The sequence below is a fragment of the Falco rusticolus genome, chromosome 5, assembly GCF_015220075.1.
Source record: "Falco rusticolus isolate bFalRus1 chromosome 5, bFalRus1.pri, whole genome shotgun sequence".
NCBI lineage: Eukaryota > Metazoa > Chordata > Aves > Falconiformes > Falconidae > Falco > Falco rusticolus.
Window position 1 is genome coordinate 74,688,094 of NC_051191.1, and position 16,207 is coordinate 74,704,300.

Sequence of the window (16,207 nt, forward strand, 5' to 3'; positions counted from 1 at the left end):
TTGAAAAACAGCAGCACTTTCTATTTTTCAATTAGCAGCTCTACTGCTCTAAACAGCTGTGGTGGAGTGAAGGGCCCACCTTGTGCACTGAACTTCCCAGGACACTGCCCTCGGATATTTCATACCAGCACAGCACGCCTCTGCTAGGTAAGACCTGGTGGTGTTGGCCGTTTTTCTGTCTCTCCTGAAATATAGGAAGAGTTGATAGAACAGTATCAATGGTGCTAAAAGTGCTAGTAGTGTGGAAAACCTGTTGCTGGCTTCAGCCTATTTTTGCCTGTAATCCAAGAGGCTGAACCATGTTTATAATGCTCGTAAAGAAAGTCCTGAGAAGGTGGCTGTCTGTCAGCCTAGCAGGAGTCCCCAAAAGCTTAAGGAACTACCAGTACAACCCATGCATCTAAGCATGTTCCTGACAAGATGCTTGCCAGTCTGTTTCAAGAGCGCTCGATTTATGTCCTTCCCATTCACTCTGACTGGCACACACTGAGATGGCAAGTGATGTTCTGCTACTTTGCTACCGAGGTTAGTCCTGGTTTAAAAGCTTGAATGGGTGACATAGCTACTGAGATTAAAATAATTTCATCTGGATTTCTGCTACATCCACAAGGTGCTTGTACTTCCCTGCAACGCTCAAGCCTTATGGCTATGGTAAGTGTCCCTGACAGATAAGCATTGCAGGGCCACGGAACTGCAGAGTGCATTTGGAATTTTACAGCCTAAGCGTTTCTTCCAGCAGAGTCAAGAGTCTCTTCCCACGCAAACTATAAAGTGGTGAAACATAATCCTTATTCCGTTTCCTCCAGTGGGGTGTAGATTTTCCTTGACTGCACGTGCTCCTTGTAGGATTACCGCGCTGCCCTGAGCAGGCTGTTTCAGCAGGCCAACTTTGAACGCTGTTGCAACTTGCTGTAATATCAAAATCCAGCCACAAATAAGGCAGGTATCCTCAGCTTGCACCAGTCAATACTTGACTTATAAAAGAAGATCTATTTCCTAGCCCCCTCTGCCACACAAAACGATTCACTACAACAGAACTGTCCTACATGGAAGCTTCTATAACCTGACTGATGGAAAATCCTCATCCCCAGATGCTGTGGGCTCTCCATCTACAAAATATGTTAAGGCCCTATAACCTAACCCTTTCATACTAAGGTGGAAGCTGCCTTATTGCAAATCTGTTTGGTTGGTCGGCTGCTTGATTATTTTAGACATAGTCAAGAACTGGCATGTGACTAAATCCAACTTTACTAATGTCTGTTACTCTTGTCTCTTTAACAGATGCTCTGACCTTGGAAACCTCACGCCCAAGGAACTTTCCTGTGCACGGCTGGGATCAGCCTTGTAGGCAGAGCTCTGGCAGCCACGCGTCTGAAAGCTGTAGCCTGGGACACACGTCCAACTCCGATGTGACATCAGTGGGGAGCAAGTACGATGGCAGGATAACTGCTTTGGGGTGAAAGGTGGAAGAGTCCATGGGATCTGGCAGGTTCCAAGGGAAAGCTGTAGCCCCAGCACATGCAGAGTTAAACAGCAGGGCATCTCTTATAGGAAATACCGGCCACTTGGTGGTCAGCTAAGGGTGTGATGGGGTAACGCTTTGCCTCTGTTCACAGATGTAGTATTAAAATTTCTTACTGAAACTGTTGGTATGACCACCAGACAGATACAGTCAAGGTGTTTCCATGTCATGCTGGAGAACTGAGGCATGATGTAGGCACCCTTATGCCTATTCTCAGTATTTAACTCACAACTGACACTCCCATTGAGGAGCCAAAATCCTATTGGATCTGAGAAGTCACACTTTTTTTGCAGAGTTTAAAGCAGGAATTCTGAGGTTCTTGCTTATCAAACTGCTTTCTTAGATCTTTAAAATAGAGATTGAACATCTTAAGATTATGAAATCTAGCTGACTAGAGTCGGTGAATATTTTAAAAGCCAGGATGTTCCTGAAGATGCAGAGGCAGGCAGTCTGCAGCAAAAGACTCAGCAGATCTTAAAGCTTTTGCCACTGGTTTTCTATAGAATTGTGCAGTGTGGAGGAGGCTGGGAGAAGGGCTGGTGGTGGTTCTTGCTGTTCGGGGGAGGAGGGATTGATGTTAGTGATGAATTTCTCTTTCTCTGAGAGACCAGCTGTCTGACTATACAGATAGCAGTGAATTCAGTTGTTATGTACTTAAGAAAAATTGGCAATATATCTGACTGTTCTTTGGGCAATATGCAAATAAAATGTGTATTGCCAGGTGGAAAATATACTCTGCTGGTAACTATACTGATGCAGACCTTCCTGTTTCCATTACAATGATGGACGCTTCACTTACTGAGGTGAGTGCTGTCTCTGATGCCCGAGGTATGGTTTTGAATGGGTTCAAGCATTTAGTGCCTTACTCGGACCCAGACTGAGCAGCTGTAAACCAGCACTGCTCCAAGGCAAATGGAGCTGGCATCATTCAGTGGGGTGCTGGGACATCTTGTTCTGTGTGGGGTAGTCCCTTCTATTTGGGCATGCTTCTGGAATACTGTAGTTCTAGACCCAAATGTCTTGTTGTTTGCATGCATCTGGGTCACGCTTTTAGCTGGGGAGTATTTTAAACGTGGTTTCAAGGCTTGAGACAGTGCTGTTTGTGCAGGAATATTAGTTCTGACAGGGAAGTCTGAGTGATTTCGGTCCTTTTACCTACCTGCAAGAAGCCACAGGATGCTTTATTGTGAATGCTGCCTTTCTCTGCACTTTCTCCCATGCCTACCATGTAACAGCTGAAAAACGACATCTTTGCTGTGTGAAAACTTTCCTTCGGCTGCCGTGCTCGGATATGCCTTCACTGCTGTATTGAATCCCTCATCTACAGCCTGAGCTGCCAGTTGGCTTTATCATAGCAACAGCAAGATGAGCTCCCGTTCAGCACACCTAGATATGCTCCGTGCCGCAGTGCTTGCTATTGAAATCTAGACCACAGCCCTGTCGTGCAAGGCTTCTCATTAGCTTTACAGATTTCAGCATTGGTGGTGGTGGTGATGACAGAAGAATATTGGTCAGTAGTTTCTGTCAAACTGGAAATGACCAGTGCCAGACTAATGAGCAGTCAACCTCAAACCCACCCTTTCTAGTGCATGGCAGCTGCAAGCGCAGCGGTTGTCTGGTTGTAGCAGCAAATCAAGGCAGAAAGTGCAGCAAGGGTAAAAATTAGGTGGTGAGGACTGCCTGTGGTTTCAGCACACTGCTTGGTTGGGGTAGAGCAGGTGAGGAACCCCTAGTTTGTGCTGCTGCTACTTAAGCTACCTTAAAGCGGATAATCTCAAGGGCTCTTGCTTTATCCAGTCCTTCTGGAAAGTCACAGCCCTGCTCAGTTGTTTGAAACGTCTGTGCTTCATTGGTCTGGAACCTTCTGTAATTCCAGCTAGACTCAGAAATGTCATTTTTCCATTTTTGCCTTTAGAATATTCACACAGAAAGTTTATATTAAAAAGAGGGAGAAAACCTAAAATATTAAAGCTTACCCCAGAGAAAAGGCAAACGGGCTGTGTCCAGTATCTGTTCCAAGAACTGTGACGTGCAGCAAAATTTGAATATCCTTGTTTAATAGAAAAAGTCTCCATAGTGTTTTTTTATTACACTGTGGTTGCAGATGTGTTTGAGCAGATCGAGCCCTTCAGCATGTAAGTAACACAAATTATTTTGTCAAAGCATTGTCACCATAGGAGTTTAGAGGCTACTTAATAAATAAACTCTTGTGAGATCCAGGCAAAGCTTGGGCTTTTTATACTTGTTTTGATTTGTAAGTGTAAAAGTCATATCACAGTCAAAACCAGATGATAGGCCTTCCAGCTGTTAATGCTTGGTTGGGAAAAGTTATACAGGACTGTGACCAGAATTTGTCTGCTGTGATAGAGCATCCTTGGATTATTATGCTTATCAAAGGGATGGAGGGGGGGAAAATGATTCAGAATGTACTGCAGGATCACCTTTGACACAATCCTTTTATTGGGAAGAATGCCTGTTCTCTCATGCCTTGTGCAAACAGTTTTTATTAGGAAATCTGGAATGTGGAGTTTTCCTGTTTAAGTATTCCCTGCCCAATCCATGGGAGCTCACAATCCTAATAGCACCGGGGTCTAAAAACCGAACTGAGGATTTTCCTTCATCACAAAGAGACCACTGACTGTGTGATTACAGGGAGAGGGCATGCAGAATAATGTATTGCTGTATTCAGTTCCAGGTGATGCAAGGTCTTTTTGGGTTTTTTGGGTGATGGGGTGTGTGTGTGTTTAAAAAGCCCTTTAGATTTCTTTTGCTTTCATTCCAACATGCTCTTTATTTTAACCTTCTTCACCAGTGCTCCTGTAGACCTAATGGCCTGAACAAGGCAAATACAATGCTGTACTTCCTTAAGCTTAATAGAGAATTCAAATAAGAATAAAAATAGCCTGGATTTGCATTAGAGGAAACATCAGTCTGGCTGGGGCAAGGCTCTGTGAGTGCAGTGAAGCTCTGATGGGGGGGGGGCGGGGCTTGGAAGGGAGAGAAGGCACTTACTGATGCTGGGAGCAGTCAGTTGCTCTCTGGAGTGACCAGGAACCCTTGTCAACTCCTTTTCTACTTTGCTGGGTTTCCTGGACCTTCTGAGGATGTGTGAGGGGGAAGGGAGGGTACCAGAATGGAGGTGATCACTGGCTGATACAGTTTTTCTGTTACACCCACTTCAAATTTAATAGTGCTCTTGGACACTCGGTATGTAGGGAGCTACCCAAAGCTGGCTAGCCTTATACCTTCTCTGCTTGGGGATATAGGTTGGGTTTGGTTTTTTGGTTGCTTGGGGTTATTCACTCCTCTTCAGCAGTGGATGCAGTTAACTGGATTGCAGTTAGTCGCAAGTCATTACCAACTTAACCCTTTAAACGTCTGTTTTACCCTGTATTTTTTACCTATAAAGAGAGACCATCCTATCAATTGAATAAGCAAGCTGGAGCTATGCCAGATGACATTAAGAGGGATGTTTCCCACTTAGTAGCTCCATTGCGTTAAAAGACTTAAGAGGATGTTGGTTTTGTCTGTGATGTGATAAGACTGTGGTCCAGAACCGCACTGCAGTGGCTAAAAGAACATGAGCAAAATTGCGTACCAGCCTCTGTTTAATTCCTTTCTGCTGTTTGCATACAAAGGAGGAGGCCTGAAGCCTTCTGAAATGGCTAGGTAATTAATATATATAATATTGAAAACTAGTGTCATTCAAAGACAAACATGAAAAAGTAGAACACAACATGCAAGTTTCCTGTGTTCTGAATCACCTGTTTGGTCGAGCTGTTAATATAACGCTTGTATTTACTGAAACAAGTGTGATGTCTATAGCAGAGTTGAAGCTCTGTGCATGTCACTTGTAGAGTCTGAGGTCAACACTTTGAAAATGGATATATCTTGATGCACAGCGTTAAGATAAAACAATGGTGTGGTAACACGTACATTGGTTGTTTGAAAAGGTATGTTAGAAGCAAAACATGAAGTCAGGAACCCAAATGCATCTCTAAGTATGATATTCCTGAGATAACTGTTTTTGCAGAAATCTTATTGCTCCTAATGATGATAACATGCTAAGCTACATACTGTACGTATGGGTGGCTTTAGACTAGCCGATGGATCTGTATGCACTTGGGACCTGTATGCGCTTACCAACTAGTTCTTCACTGCTGAAATGATTTTTGTGCAGCTGGGGGAACTACTAGAACTTTGACATACGTAATATCTACTTGCACAGCAACCCTTTCCCTGATACTGACTCTTCTCTCTTTTCCATTAAGATTAACGGTGCAGAGCCAACACTACCAGCCAGTCTGATCCCATCCAGGTCAGGTTTTGTTTTGTGCAAGCATTTAAAAACCTTTATGAAGACTGTATAATATGAATGAGTATCTGAAAGAGCTTTGTTTTGGCAGTGATCACTTAACTTCACCCCAAGAAGCTCTTACATCGTCTTTGGAAAGCACTGTACCAGTAACAGGTAAGCCCTTAAGGTGGGTCACAAATGTGTGAACTTTTTGCACTGAAAGTCTTGGAAACAGATATGCTCAAGTCTGTGTGTTCACTGAACAGTAAAAGCCCTGTCTTCTGTTACCTGATATTATAGGCTGCCTTGTTATGGAGGAAAAATCACCCAAGTGCTCACGTGAAAAAGAGGATGTGCCAACTTCCGTAGCAATGGAGAAAAACAACGATAAGGATCCGGCTGGTCCTGTGTCAGGTACAGTAACTGCTGCAGCATGCTGGCACTCGCGCTGTGAGGAAATGGCTTGCTTCCAGCACATCTTTGAAGTGAGGAAGCCGAGTAAGAAAAAAAACTTGTGAATTTCTATTTTTGCCTGCAAGTGCTCTCTACCCTCCCTGAAACTCCGAGTAGGAACAAGGCTTTACCTACTTGGAGAAGGCCAGTAGCTTACAGCATTGCAAGGAGCAAACATGAAATAGCTTAGTGAAATTGTGATGCTTGCTTAGCTGGCAAGGCGTTGTGTGGGTACTAAACCCCAGGCAATTCTGGGAGGGCAGAGAATGTTTTCATGGTTTAAAAAAAAGTTTAGTGACACAGCTACACTAAATAATGCTTTCCTCTCAAAACTGTTGCTCAGTGCACAAGAAGCTGAGATGGGTCAAGAGGAGAGATGAGGATAGAGGCTTTTGGGTATGGCTCTGTTGGGTTTTTTTCTTTTGCTATAGTCAACAACCAGAACAATTATTTTTACTGCATCTGATCGTACTTCTTCCTCTTAAAAACTAAAAGCAAAACAAAACTGGAGTATGTGTTCACAGTGTGTTTGAACTATTTTTAAAAAAGCTGATCTGAATAAGCAGCCCAGAATATGTGTGCATGTTTGTTTGTAACCATTTTTTAATCTCTACCTAAATTTAAGACTCTCTGTCGTCACTTCTGGTTTGGTTTTGTTTTTCCTTTAGTACTATCTTCCTGAAATCTAATTCAGGCCCCTCACTTAAATGTATTTTCTTTCTACTAATTTGCCTCTAATGTTAATTTTCATATGCGGTACCTTTGGCAAGGAAGAAACAGATATGCAAAACAGATCAGAAAGAGTCAAAAATACCTTTAAATTCTAAAAATCCTGTTAGCTGCTGTACATCCCTGGAAAGAAAGCATTTCTAGTATTAGAACAGAGGCATTGATGAATTTTCACTTGTGCTTTTTGCTAGTACCATGCAATGTCCTTTAAAGGTGCTTGGGAGCCAGGTCAGATCCACAGGGCTGCTGTGAAAATTGGCAGGGACAAAAGGGAGTGCTAAGCAAAGGTGGTGGCTCATGTGAAGGAAGAGATAGCGCTTCAGACCCAAAGGTGGGGTTTTGGTGGTGTGGTGGTTTTTGTCCCCTGTGCCTCCCTCCCCATGACGTTTCTTTGGCTTGGGTTTGGGTGTGTGACTACGTAAACAGAAAAGGGGTAAAAAAAAAAAGTTTTAAAAGGTATAAATAGCTACCAGAGTTACTGCCACACAAGAAATTAGTGTGACTCTCAGACTTTCTTCAGTTTTTTTAATGTCTTCCTTTAAAATCTTTTTAATAGTTGTCCTCCTGGAGGTTTTTGCCTGCTCTAAAGCTTTTCTAAATTGTGGCACTTGAAAGTCCATGTTGCATTTGAACTAGCATCATCAGTTCCTGAACTTACCAGTTAATCACCGCTCATCTTCTAGGGAAGAAAGTTATTTTGCTGGCTCTGTCAGCACCCTGCTAGTTCAGGTTTTAGGCACAAAGGACAGGCCAAGTGCAGACTGTGCTTGAACCTGATGGACACCTGGAATACCACAACTGTGTGCTTTTCATGACTTGGTTATGCCCAAGCTCCTCTGTAACGGCAACTGAAGTAGCATACGTTTCTTGACTTCATCTGATACTCCGTGATGTGAAAGACAAGGACTACAAATACTCATTTCTGTTAGTTTGTGCATAGGACTGTTTTTTACTTATTCCTGTGCTTATAGATTTCAAAATAGAAATTAATTTTTTAACTGCTTAAAATTAGCAAAGAAACCAAAACCAAACACCCACCAATGCTGGTGGCAAAATAATGAAATTATTTATCCAAGGGAATATTACTGTAACTCTTGCAACTTCAACTAGAGTAACTACAACCAGGGGTAACAGTCTCACTTGTAGACATGTAACGCTATTTATTGGGATTTTTTCCCAGCCAAATATAGTTATAATCACATTTCTTTATGTCTTTATAGTGTTCTCTGCTGCTGCCTCTCCTCCTTAATGCCCTCTCCTGGCATTGGCTGCAATTTCTTTTAGCTTTGTTGTCCCGTGGCTGGTACACTGGCTGTTGCCCTTTTTCTGCTTTTGTAGTTACATTTAGGTTTGGAAATGTTTCTCCCCAGGAGTGGATATGACCAAGAAGCAATTCTGCCCCGTGAAGGAAGAACATAAAACAGCGTTTCAAAACGTTTTAAAGCAAGACCAGGTAAGAGCCCCGGTGGCGACAGTGAGACATAGCTGGTTTGGCTGAGCAGTGACAAAGAATGCTGCAGGAGGGGACAGGCTCTCCAGCGGTGGTGTGGCTGTTCCCTGCTGTAGCTACTCTCTGATATGCCTTTAGGAAGCGGACCTGGAAAAGAAAAATAATAAAGAGCAGAGTGAGGAAGCACCGGCCGTGGTTCCCAGTAGGAAAGGTAAGAGGTTTTTGCTTGATGCCTTGGTGTAACTTGCTGGAGCGTGTGCCTTGGTCACCAGGGTCGAGCTGTGTAAAGAGGTGCAGAGAGCTCCTGCCTCACACCAGTTGCGGGGGGATTTTGTTTTAAGGAATAGTAGCTGCAGTCAGAGATCAAAACGGATTAGCAGTGGAGAGAAGGGAAAGAGTCTTATGCAAAATCTGCTTCTCTGACTTCTACAGATACTGATCTAACTAGCTCCATCTTCTCCTGCACAGGAGGGAAAATTTCTTAGAAGCCTCAAAGGAGTTGGTATATTTGAAACAGTTCTGGCATGCCTGTTCACCCCAAAGATTTGTGAAGCAGCATCCTCTATGCTAGCTAGAACCTGGGGTAACATGATATAGGCCAGCAGGATGATGTTTCTACTGAACTGTGCTTAGACATCTCCACTCCTCTAGTCACCTCACCTTTTGCCTTTGGAGCTCACTAAAAGCTAGTGAGGTAGTAAGTCACACAACATCCTGAACCTATGGGCTGGGGACTTAAGCCAAAACCTATATTTCACCATTTCTGTACTAATTAGATGCCAGCTAAAGCTAACTAAACTAACTTCTGGGGCTTTGTACAAGTGATGGTGCTGTGCTTCTTACTGACTCTAACCCTGATATACTCTGAGGTAAAGAAGTTGTTTTTCTTGGCAAGAGCTTAACAATGGAAACCTTCAACAGTGGCTTCTGTTGCAGCTTAATAGACTTTCAGAAGCTGGGAGGCTGCTTCTTTGGGAGGCTGTTTTTTCACTTTTGCCTGAGAACTTTTTTTCTTTCTTCTCAGGCAGTTCACCCACCACAGGTGGCATTAAAGGGGATAAAACAAAGCAAAATGAGCCGTAAGTGTGTTGACTTTCAATAATCACCTGCAGGTATGAATTTAAAGCTGCAGTCTGTTAAATGGTTGCTTCTTCTTATCCTACAGTGACTCCCCTAATGAGAAAGAAGTGGAGGTAAGTCTCAACTGGTTGTATCCTTAATATCTCAGACATCAGAAAGATCTTGTAGATAAGCCTGGATTGGTATCTTATCCTATGTAAAAGAACGATGCTGAGTAGCTTAGACTGGGTATGTTTATATAAATGGGCTTCTTGAATCTGTCTTTCCAAGCCCAATGGAAATTCTGGAAGTGATGGGATGGGAAAAGATGGAAATCTGTAAAACTGAACAAAAGATTTGTCGCTACTGAATCATCTGTTTGCAAGCTTGAAGGAGCATAGCTGTGACCTCCTCCCAGAGGGAATGTGCTGATTTAAGACAGTTTTGTCGAAAGACACAGATGGCTCACTGCATGCTGCCAGGATATCACCTATTCTGGCTGCAGATTATTCCCCCCATGACTACAGATGGGAAGACTGGCTCTGGGGAAGGGAGCCACGTTCACTTTCTCTTCTGTATCTCCCCTATAACTTTGTTCATGGTGTATAGTCCCAAATGTCATGTCAGTATCCAAATCTACTTTAAAAACTTCTGCATTACTTGGATTATTCTGAAATTTTTTTCTTCTTCCATAACAGGCTGAATTTCTGAGGCTGTCATTAGGTTTTAAATGCGACTTGTTTACCTTGGACAAGAGAGTGAGGCTTGAAGAAAGGTCCCGAGACTTGGCTGAAGAAAACTTGAAAAAGGAGATCACAAATGCTCTAAAAATGTTAGAGGTTAGTATTGGCCAGGGCTGGTAGGGAGGATGGGATGAAGGATTGTGAAAGTGTCTCTCTCAATACAGCACTTCTTAGGGTGAGTGTGTGTGCATAATGTATTACAAGCAAATCTGAACAAAATTCTTAAGTGATGCAGTTGAAATATGAGAGACCTGGCATTTGAGGGGTAACCTTCATCTGAGTGTACTGTGTGCTCAGGCAGTGGGGAATCTTCCTGTTACACAGACATCTGGCAAAAACCTTTGTCTTCAGCTGATTTTATGCTAGATAAGGTGAAGTCCGTATCAAGGTTACACTGAGGATGCTGGATGCTGATCTTGTGACTGTGTGGACCTGAGCACAACTCCTCAGTGTCATCAGCTGGGCTCATCCTTCTTTCCCTGCTGATTTTCTTCACGCTGGTTTTCTTACTGATATGCATCTTAGGCTTTAGTTCCTTTGTGTGAAGAAGATAACCAAGCACAGGAGATCATTAAGAAGTTGCAGAAAAGCTTGCAGTTCCTTAGCCAGTACGCAGCTCGAGTCGCCAGTAGAGCAGAGATGTTGGGAGCTATTAATCAGGTAACTACTTCTATGTAAGTGTATCTTCTACAAAGTTAAAAGCTTCTACAGGTGAAAGGATAGCAGTATCTGCTTGCTAGGCTTCTAGTTCCAGAGTTAATTTGGGAATCTTGTGTATGTCATGCAGACTGACCAGTACAGCTTAGTCCTAGCTTTCTCTTCTCAGACACACCGTTTGTGTGTTACAAGGAATCCCAGGCGTTACGAGCAACTATGTTACACTAGCATTGCGCAAAAACGCACAACAGAAATATGGTCCCAATTCAAAACCAAAAAAAAGCAAACGAAAATACAAAAATTAATTTGCCGCAGAGGGATCTGTGCAGCAGAAAACGCAAGAATGCAATGTGGCAACAACAGTCTTGATGCTCTAATTGTATTTCTGTGCCTTATGGAAATGGTAGCTAATAAGGTAAACCTATGGAAATTTCCATAGACCTGCTCAAATGTTACATGTAACTGTGTATAATGCCAAAGAACAACATGAAAATATAACTTGGCAATACTAGCAAAAGTGTGGTGGCAGCTGAGACTGTAGATCAGAGAAAGAAATGAGGAGGAGTTGTAAGCGCTCAGAAAATGAAGACTAATTTATTCTAGGATAAGAGTAATCACCGGAGAAATGAGACCTGTGTAACTCTGGCACATGGTGGGAGATGGGTTGTAGTGAAACTCTGAAAAGGAGGACAAAACCAGAGGATGTCGCATTGTGGTGACATGAGAGTAATGGTAAAGGGGGAGGGAGCAGTGGGAAGTTTTAAAATCTAAATGTGATGCAGCTCCTCAAAGAGCTGCTGCTTTTTTCTACTGCTGTTGCCTTCACTCTTTAGGAGAGCCGGGTCAGTAAGGCGGTGGAAGTAATGATTCAACATGTGGAAAACCTGAAGCGCATGTATGCAAAGGAGCATGCAGAACTTGAGGAGCTGAAACAGGTCCTGCTCCAGAATGAGAGATCCTTTAGTTCTCTTGGAGATCGAGGTAACCCAGAAAAGCTGCTTCATCTTTCCACTTTCTAGCACCTGCCAGATAGACCCTAGAGTTGAGGGGTTATGTGACTGTTGTATCTCCTTTCCTAAAAATAGAGGAAAAATCAGCAACTTACAACTCTAATTTCAACTAATACTGTTAGTATGTAAGCTGCCATGAATCTCAGGGTGGGGGAAAATATTGAAAGTAAGCAGTAATGTTCTGGCTTCTAGGAAAGTGCACATGCATGTGGTGGTGAAAAATCTTATTCCTTGTGAGCAGTAAATCTGGGTGCTCACTCCCACTGGAGCGTTCCCAGCAGCTATTTCTAGGTAGCTGAGCTTTGACTACTCTCTACAGATGCTTCCTGCTTTTTTCTAAGAATTGCTGGCTCCTTAAGTGCAGGTGCTCTGAATTTCCCCCTTTTAAGCAGATGGTACAGCGGTCAGGCTTTCAGACAGCACTGTGCACTTGTGGCTTTACCAGAGAAGTATTAAACTATTCTGAAAAACGGAGCATGTATTTTTACAAACAGAAAGGGCAGTCTTCCACACTAGTAAAATCATCACAGGAGCCTTCTGAATCGTAGGCTATTCATTCCTGACTGTAAAAGATTGTCCTGTGACAGGACACTGATACAATAATAGAATATATTCAGTGATAGAAACAGAAATTGATGCCTGTAGAGGATGTATAATGTGTAAATATCATGCACTTATCTAATGAAATAGAAAGCTTTTTCCTGAAATCTCATTTCTGCTTTCTGAGAGTATTCCTATATACCCTTTGTTTAAATGGATACTGCAAAGTCAGACCTTTGGTTGCAAATCAAGCTTGCTGCATTCCTGTGAGCCTTTCTAATATTTGGTCTCTTCACAGATGAATCTACGAATAAAAAACTGCCAAATTCTTTTAAGGTAACGGCCCTTACAGCCTAAATGACATTTCAAGTGTGTGTGTGCACACTTTGTGTTTTCTTTGCTTTGTTGTGTGCTAGTGCTCTGCTACATGCTTGATTTGGTGGGTTTCTGTCTCAGAAATGGGCTGATGTCATCAAACACAAGGATATATTTTTCAGTCACCCCTACCTCCCTGCGCTTTAGGGAACTGCATGTGGTCCCACTTAAAAGATGAAGTGTTCACAGAAGCTGATTTGGCTGTGCTCTCATGCAGTGGTTACAAAATACTGTTCATGTGTGGTTCTCTCTTGGCACAGAAAGATGAAAAAAAAATAATGTGAGCAACTCAAATTGACCGTAGGAATTCCTGCGAGTGCCGTTAGGGGAATACAGACACATTCAGTTTTGGTACTTTGCTGGAAGCTGTGTAGCCAGCCTCACTTCAGATGCTTAGTAGGGGAGGAAAGAAGTTAATACTGCTTTAAAGAATATGCTTAAAGCTAAGTATCAACACCTACTTTTTTTTAATATAGTCTGTATAAAAACAGATGGTATTTTATGTGATCGGTGAGTAATCCAGTCATTCCTTGATAGTCAGTAACGCCTCTTATCTGTATAGCCACCAGCATCCCTACGAAGAGTCAGCATTGCAACACTGCCTAGGAGTGCTGGAAATGCAGGTATTGGGTTGCCACTGGTAAGTAAGGGTTCCCAGATGGTGACGTGCTTTACCTTCTCGAAACTGGCTGGGCCGAAGTGCAAAAATGCCAATGCGGTAAGTGTGTCAAACTTCTTCTCTAGGCCCAGCTCCATGAACCTGATGGAGAAGAATGGAGTGATAAATTCAACAGGAGATCAAGCAGCTGGTAAAGTTACTTGGGCTTGGTTTTGAATAGGGTTAAATATATTTCACTTCCAACTGTGCCTGTATTTAAGCAGCTTATGGAACATCTTGAGGTGTAATAATGTTTAGGCTATTCCTTTCACATTAGTTTTACATGCTTCGATAGGTAAACTTCATGACTAAATGTTAGCGCTCCCTTTTTATTAAGGGTTGGAAGTTTTAAAGATTACCTTGACTTTCTTGCTTTAGAACTAAAATATGAAATCTAGCCGGCTGGCATTGATGGATCTAGTTTTTGCTTTGGGTTTGTTTTGTTCATGCTTAGTGGTTTTTGTTTGGTGTGGGTTTTTTTTTTTAAGAATCCTCACTTCAGGCAACTAATTTTGAAACTTATTTGTCCAAGGCCTACCCAAATGAGTAGGCTGCTGCTGAATTTCTAATTTCCTGCTATATATCTGACGGAGAAATTAAGGCAAACTTGTGTAAAATATGACAGGGGGCGACTAGGAGCAAAGCAAAATGAGAAGCGTCCTTCACTACAGCGGTTCATTAGCACCTATTCCTGGGCAGAGTATGAAGATGAACATTCTGAAACAAAGTAAGTTGGACAACAACCTCCTCAGGGGTGTGGGGGTGTGTGCGCAGGGTTGGTTGGCTTGTTGTTAATGAGCTCGTAACTGTCTGCCACCTGAGCAGGGCTATAAAGTCAAGCTGTTGTGAGTGAGCTCTGTTAAGTTGAATGTTGATGGCAAAGCTTTGGAACTGTTGATGCTTGCTTCTAGAAATGAGCAGTCAGAATCACCTGCTGAAGTACAAGAACAACCATCCAGGAAGGAAAGTATCTCTGAAAAAGGAAAATATCCATCAAAATGGAACCTAGAGTCAGTGTAAGTTTTCTCACATCATCGTGAGGTAAAGCAATGTTTAGGTGGTGGACGGGGGAAGAGGAAGTAAAGCTGTAGCTTTGGTTTGGTTGTTAATGCCCACTTAAACCAACTGGGAATGAGTCATCTCAGGTGCCAGAGACTCACCCTGCCAGGGATTCATTACTAATCCTAAAAGGTGAGGTAAAGAGGAGCCTCGTGCTACGATCCCACCTCTTTTGCTTGCTCCACAACTGTTAACAGCTAGGTTACTAGGTCACGCTAACAGGTACTCTTGTAAAAATGATCAAGGATTTGAGGCCTGTGCAAAACTTAGCAGCAGCTTTGGCACACGCTGAGACACAGGCAGTCATCAAGACTAACTCCAGACTGCTCCTGCTAATTTCTCTGATTATCTCAAGTCTAGGAAGAGAGTGGTGTCCTAAACTGTCCCTTGGAAACCCCTGCCTTACAGGAAAGGAGGTTTGCTGTCTCTGCAGGGAAACTGTTCATTCCGTATGAATACACAACACAGCCTCCACTGTGAGCATCCCTGATCAAGGGGGAGAAATGACAATTACGCTAGTGTGTAAAACTGAGAAAACAGTGAGAACAAATGTATTTTTTCTCTATATTGTTTGATAAAGGATGGAGGTACCCAATGTCATGAGAAGTCTAGGATTTCATGACTTCTCCCTAACCTCAAGGAAGGTGCCAAAGCCCTAGAAAACAATAAAACGTAAGGCTAGCACCTTCCATACTTTCTACAAGCAAGATCTCGATCTGTAAAGCAGCTTTCATGACTCCTCTTCAGAAACCGTGTGTGGTACGGGGAGCGTGGATGGACTTCTAAGCTGGGTCAGTCACCCAAACAGCTTATCAAAACCTTGCTTACTTGAAGCCTGCGTTTTAAACCCAGAACACAAGCTACAACTGTACACAGGTCCCAGTACAGTTACAACCTTGTTGCCTTTGGTAGTTAAGGATCTGTATGTATGTTTGTGGAGTCTGGTTTGCTTTAGGGGTTTGTGGGTGGGAAGAGGGTTTCCAAGTTTTGAAGAAAAACTCAACTGCTCTACAACTTCCTCTTCTATGCAGGTGCAATTTAATGTCATCATGGGCATCCCACTTCAAGGCTTCTTTTTCCAATGCTAACAAAACTCTCTGGGTTTCTGTTTCCATCCTGGTCCTGCTTGCTGCTCTTACAAGCTTCCTCACTGGGCTGTCTCTTCAAAGACCAGCAGACGCAGCACCTGTAGGAACTGGGGACTCCTGGACTTCACTACAGCAACTGTTGTGGCCATATACAGGACTTCAACACAATGGACCACCCCCAGTATAACAAAGGTTCTGACTCTTGAAGTTATACTTACAAGTTCTGGACGACAGTATGAGAAGCTAAGATAGTATATTTAAGATTACATGTTCAGGTTTGTTTTGTTGGGTTGTGGGTGCTTTTTGGGGAGATTGGGTTTTTTTGTTTGTTCGCTTTTTTGAAAGCATGACTTGAAATTGAAATTATTTTTTCTTCCCCATTCTGACAAGTAATCTTTAAAAGTACCTAAAAGGGTCTCAGTTCCATTCAGGTTTACAACAAAACAGTGATTTTGAATGTAGCTAACAATAAACACGACTAAGTGGTCTAGCCACAAAAGAATAAAGAACTTAGTTTGCTTTAACAAAAACAAATTGTTTGCATTTTAGTCACTGAAACTGCTTCAG

At 42.7% G+C, this 16,207-nt stretch overlaps 1 protein-coding gene across 1 annotated transcript in view; it reads left to right on the forward strand.

Annotated features, from left to right (window-relative positions):
* Positions 1–16,138, forward strand: part of IRAG2 (inositol 1,4,5-triphosphate receptor associated 2) — a 39,412-nt gene extending 23,274 nt beyond the window's left edge. The window contains exons 21-39 of the mRNA XM_037389778.1: positions 36–147; positions 1,282–1,429; positions 2,244–2,325; positions 5,794–5,840; positions 5,929–5,993; positions 6,120–6,233; positions 8,372–8,454; positions 8,590–8,662; positions 9,476–9,530; positions 9,617–9,644; positions 10,209–10,349; positions 10,779–10,913; positions 11,744–11,891; positions 12,759–12,802; positions 13,398–13,475; positions 13,580–13,644; positions 14,119–14,220; positions 14,405–14,509; positions 15,584–16,138. Coding sequence (XP_037245675.1) covers positions 36–147; positions 1,282–1,429; positions 2,244–2,325; positions 5,794–5,840; positions 5,929–5,993; positions 6,120–6,233; positions 8,372–8,454; positions 8,590–8,662; positions 9,476–9,530; positions 9,617–9,644; positions 10,209–10,349; positions 10,779–10,913; positions 11,744–11,891; positions 12,759–12,802; positions 13,398–13,475; positions 13,580–13,644; positions 14,119–14,220; positions 14,405–14,509; positions 15,584–15,827 — 1,869 coding nt within the window. The 3' untranslated portion in view covers positions 15,828–16,138. The remainder of the gene's footprint in view (positions 1–35; positions 148–1,281; positions 1,430–2,243; positions 2,326–5,793; positions 5,841–5,928; positions 5,994–6,119; positions 6,234–8,371; positions 8,455–8,589; positions 8,663–9,475; positions 9,531–9,616; positions 9,645–10,208; positions 10,350–10,778; positions 10,914–11,743; positions 11,892–12,758; positions 12,803–13,397; positions 13,476–13,579; positions 13,645–14,118; positions 14,221–14,404; positions 14,510–15,583) is intronic.
* Positions 16,139–16,207: the final 69 nt, after the last annotated feature.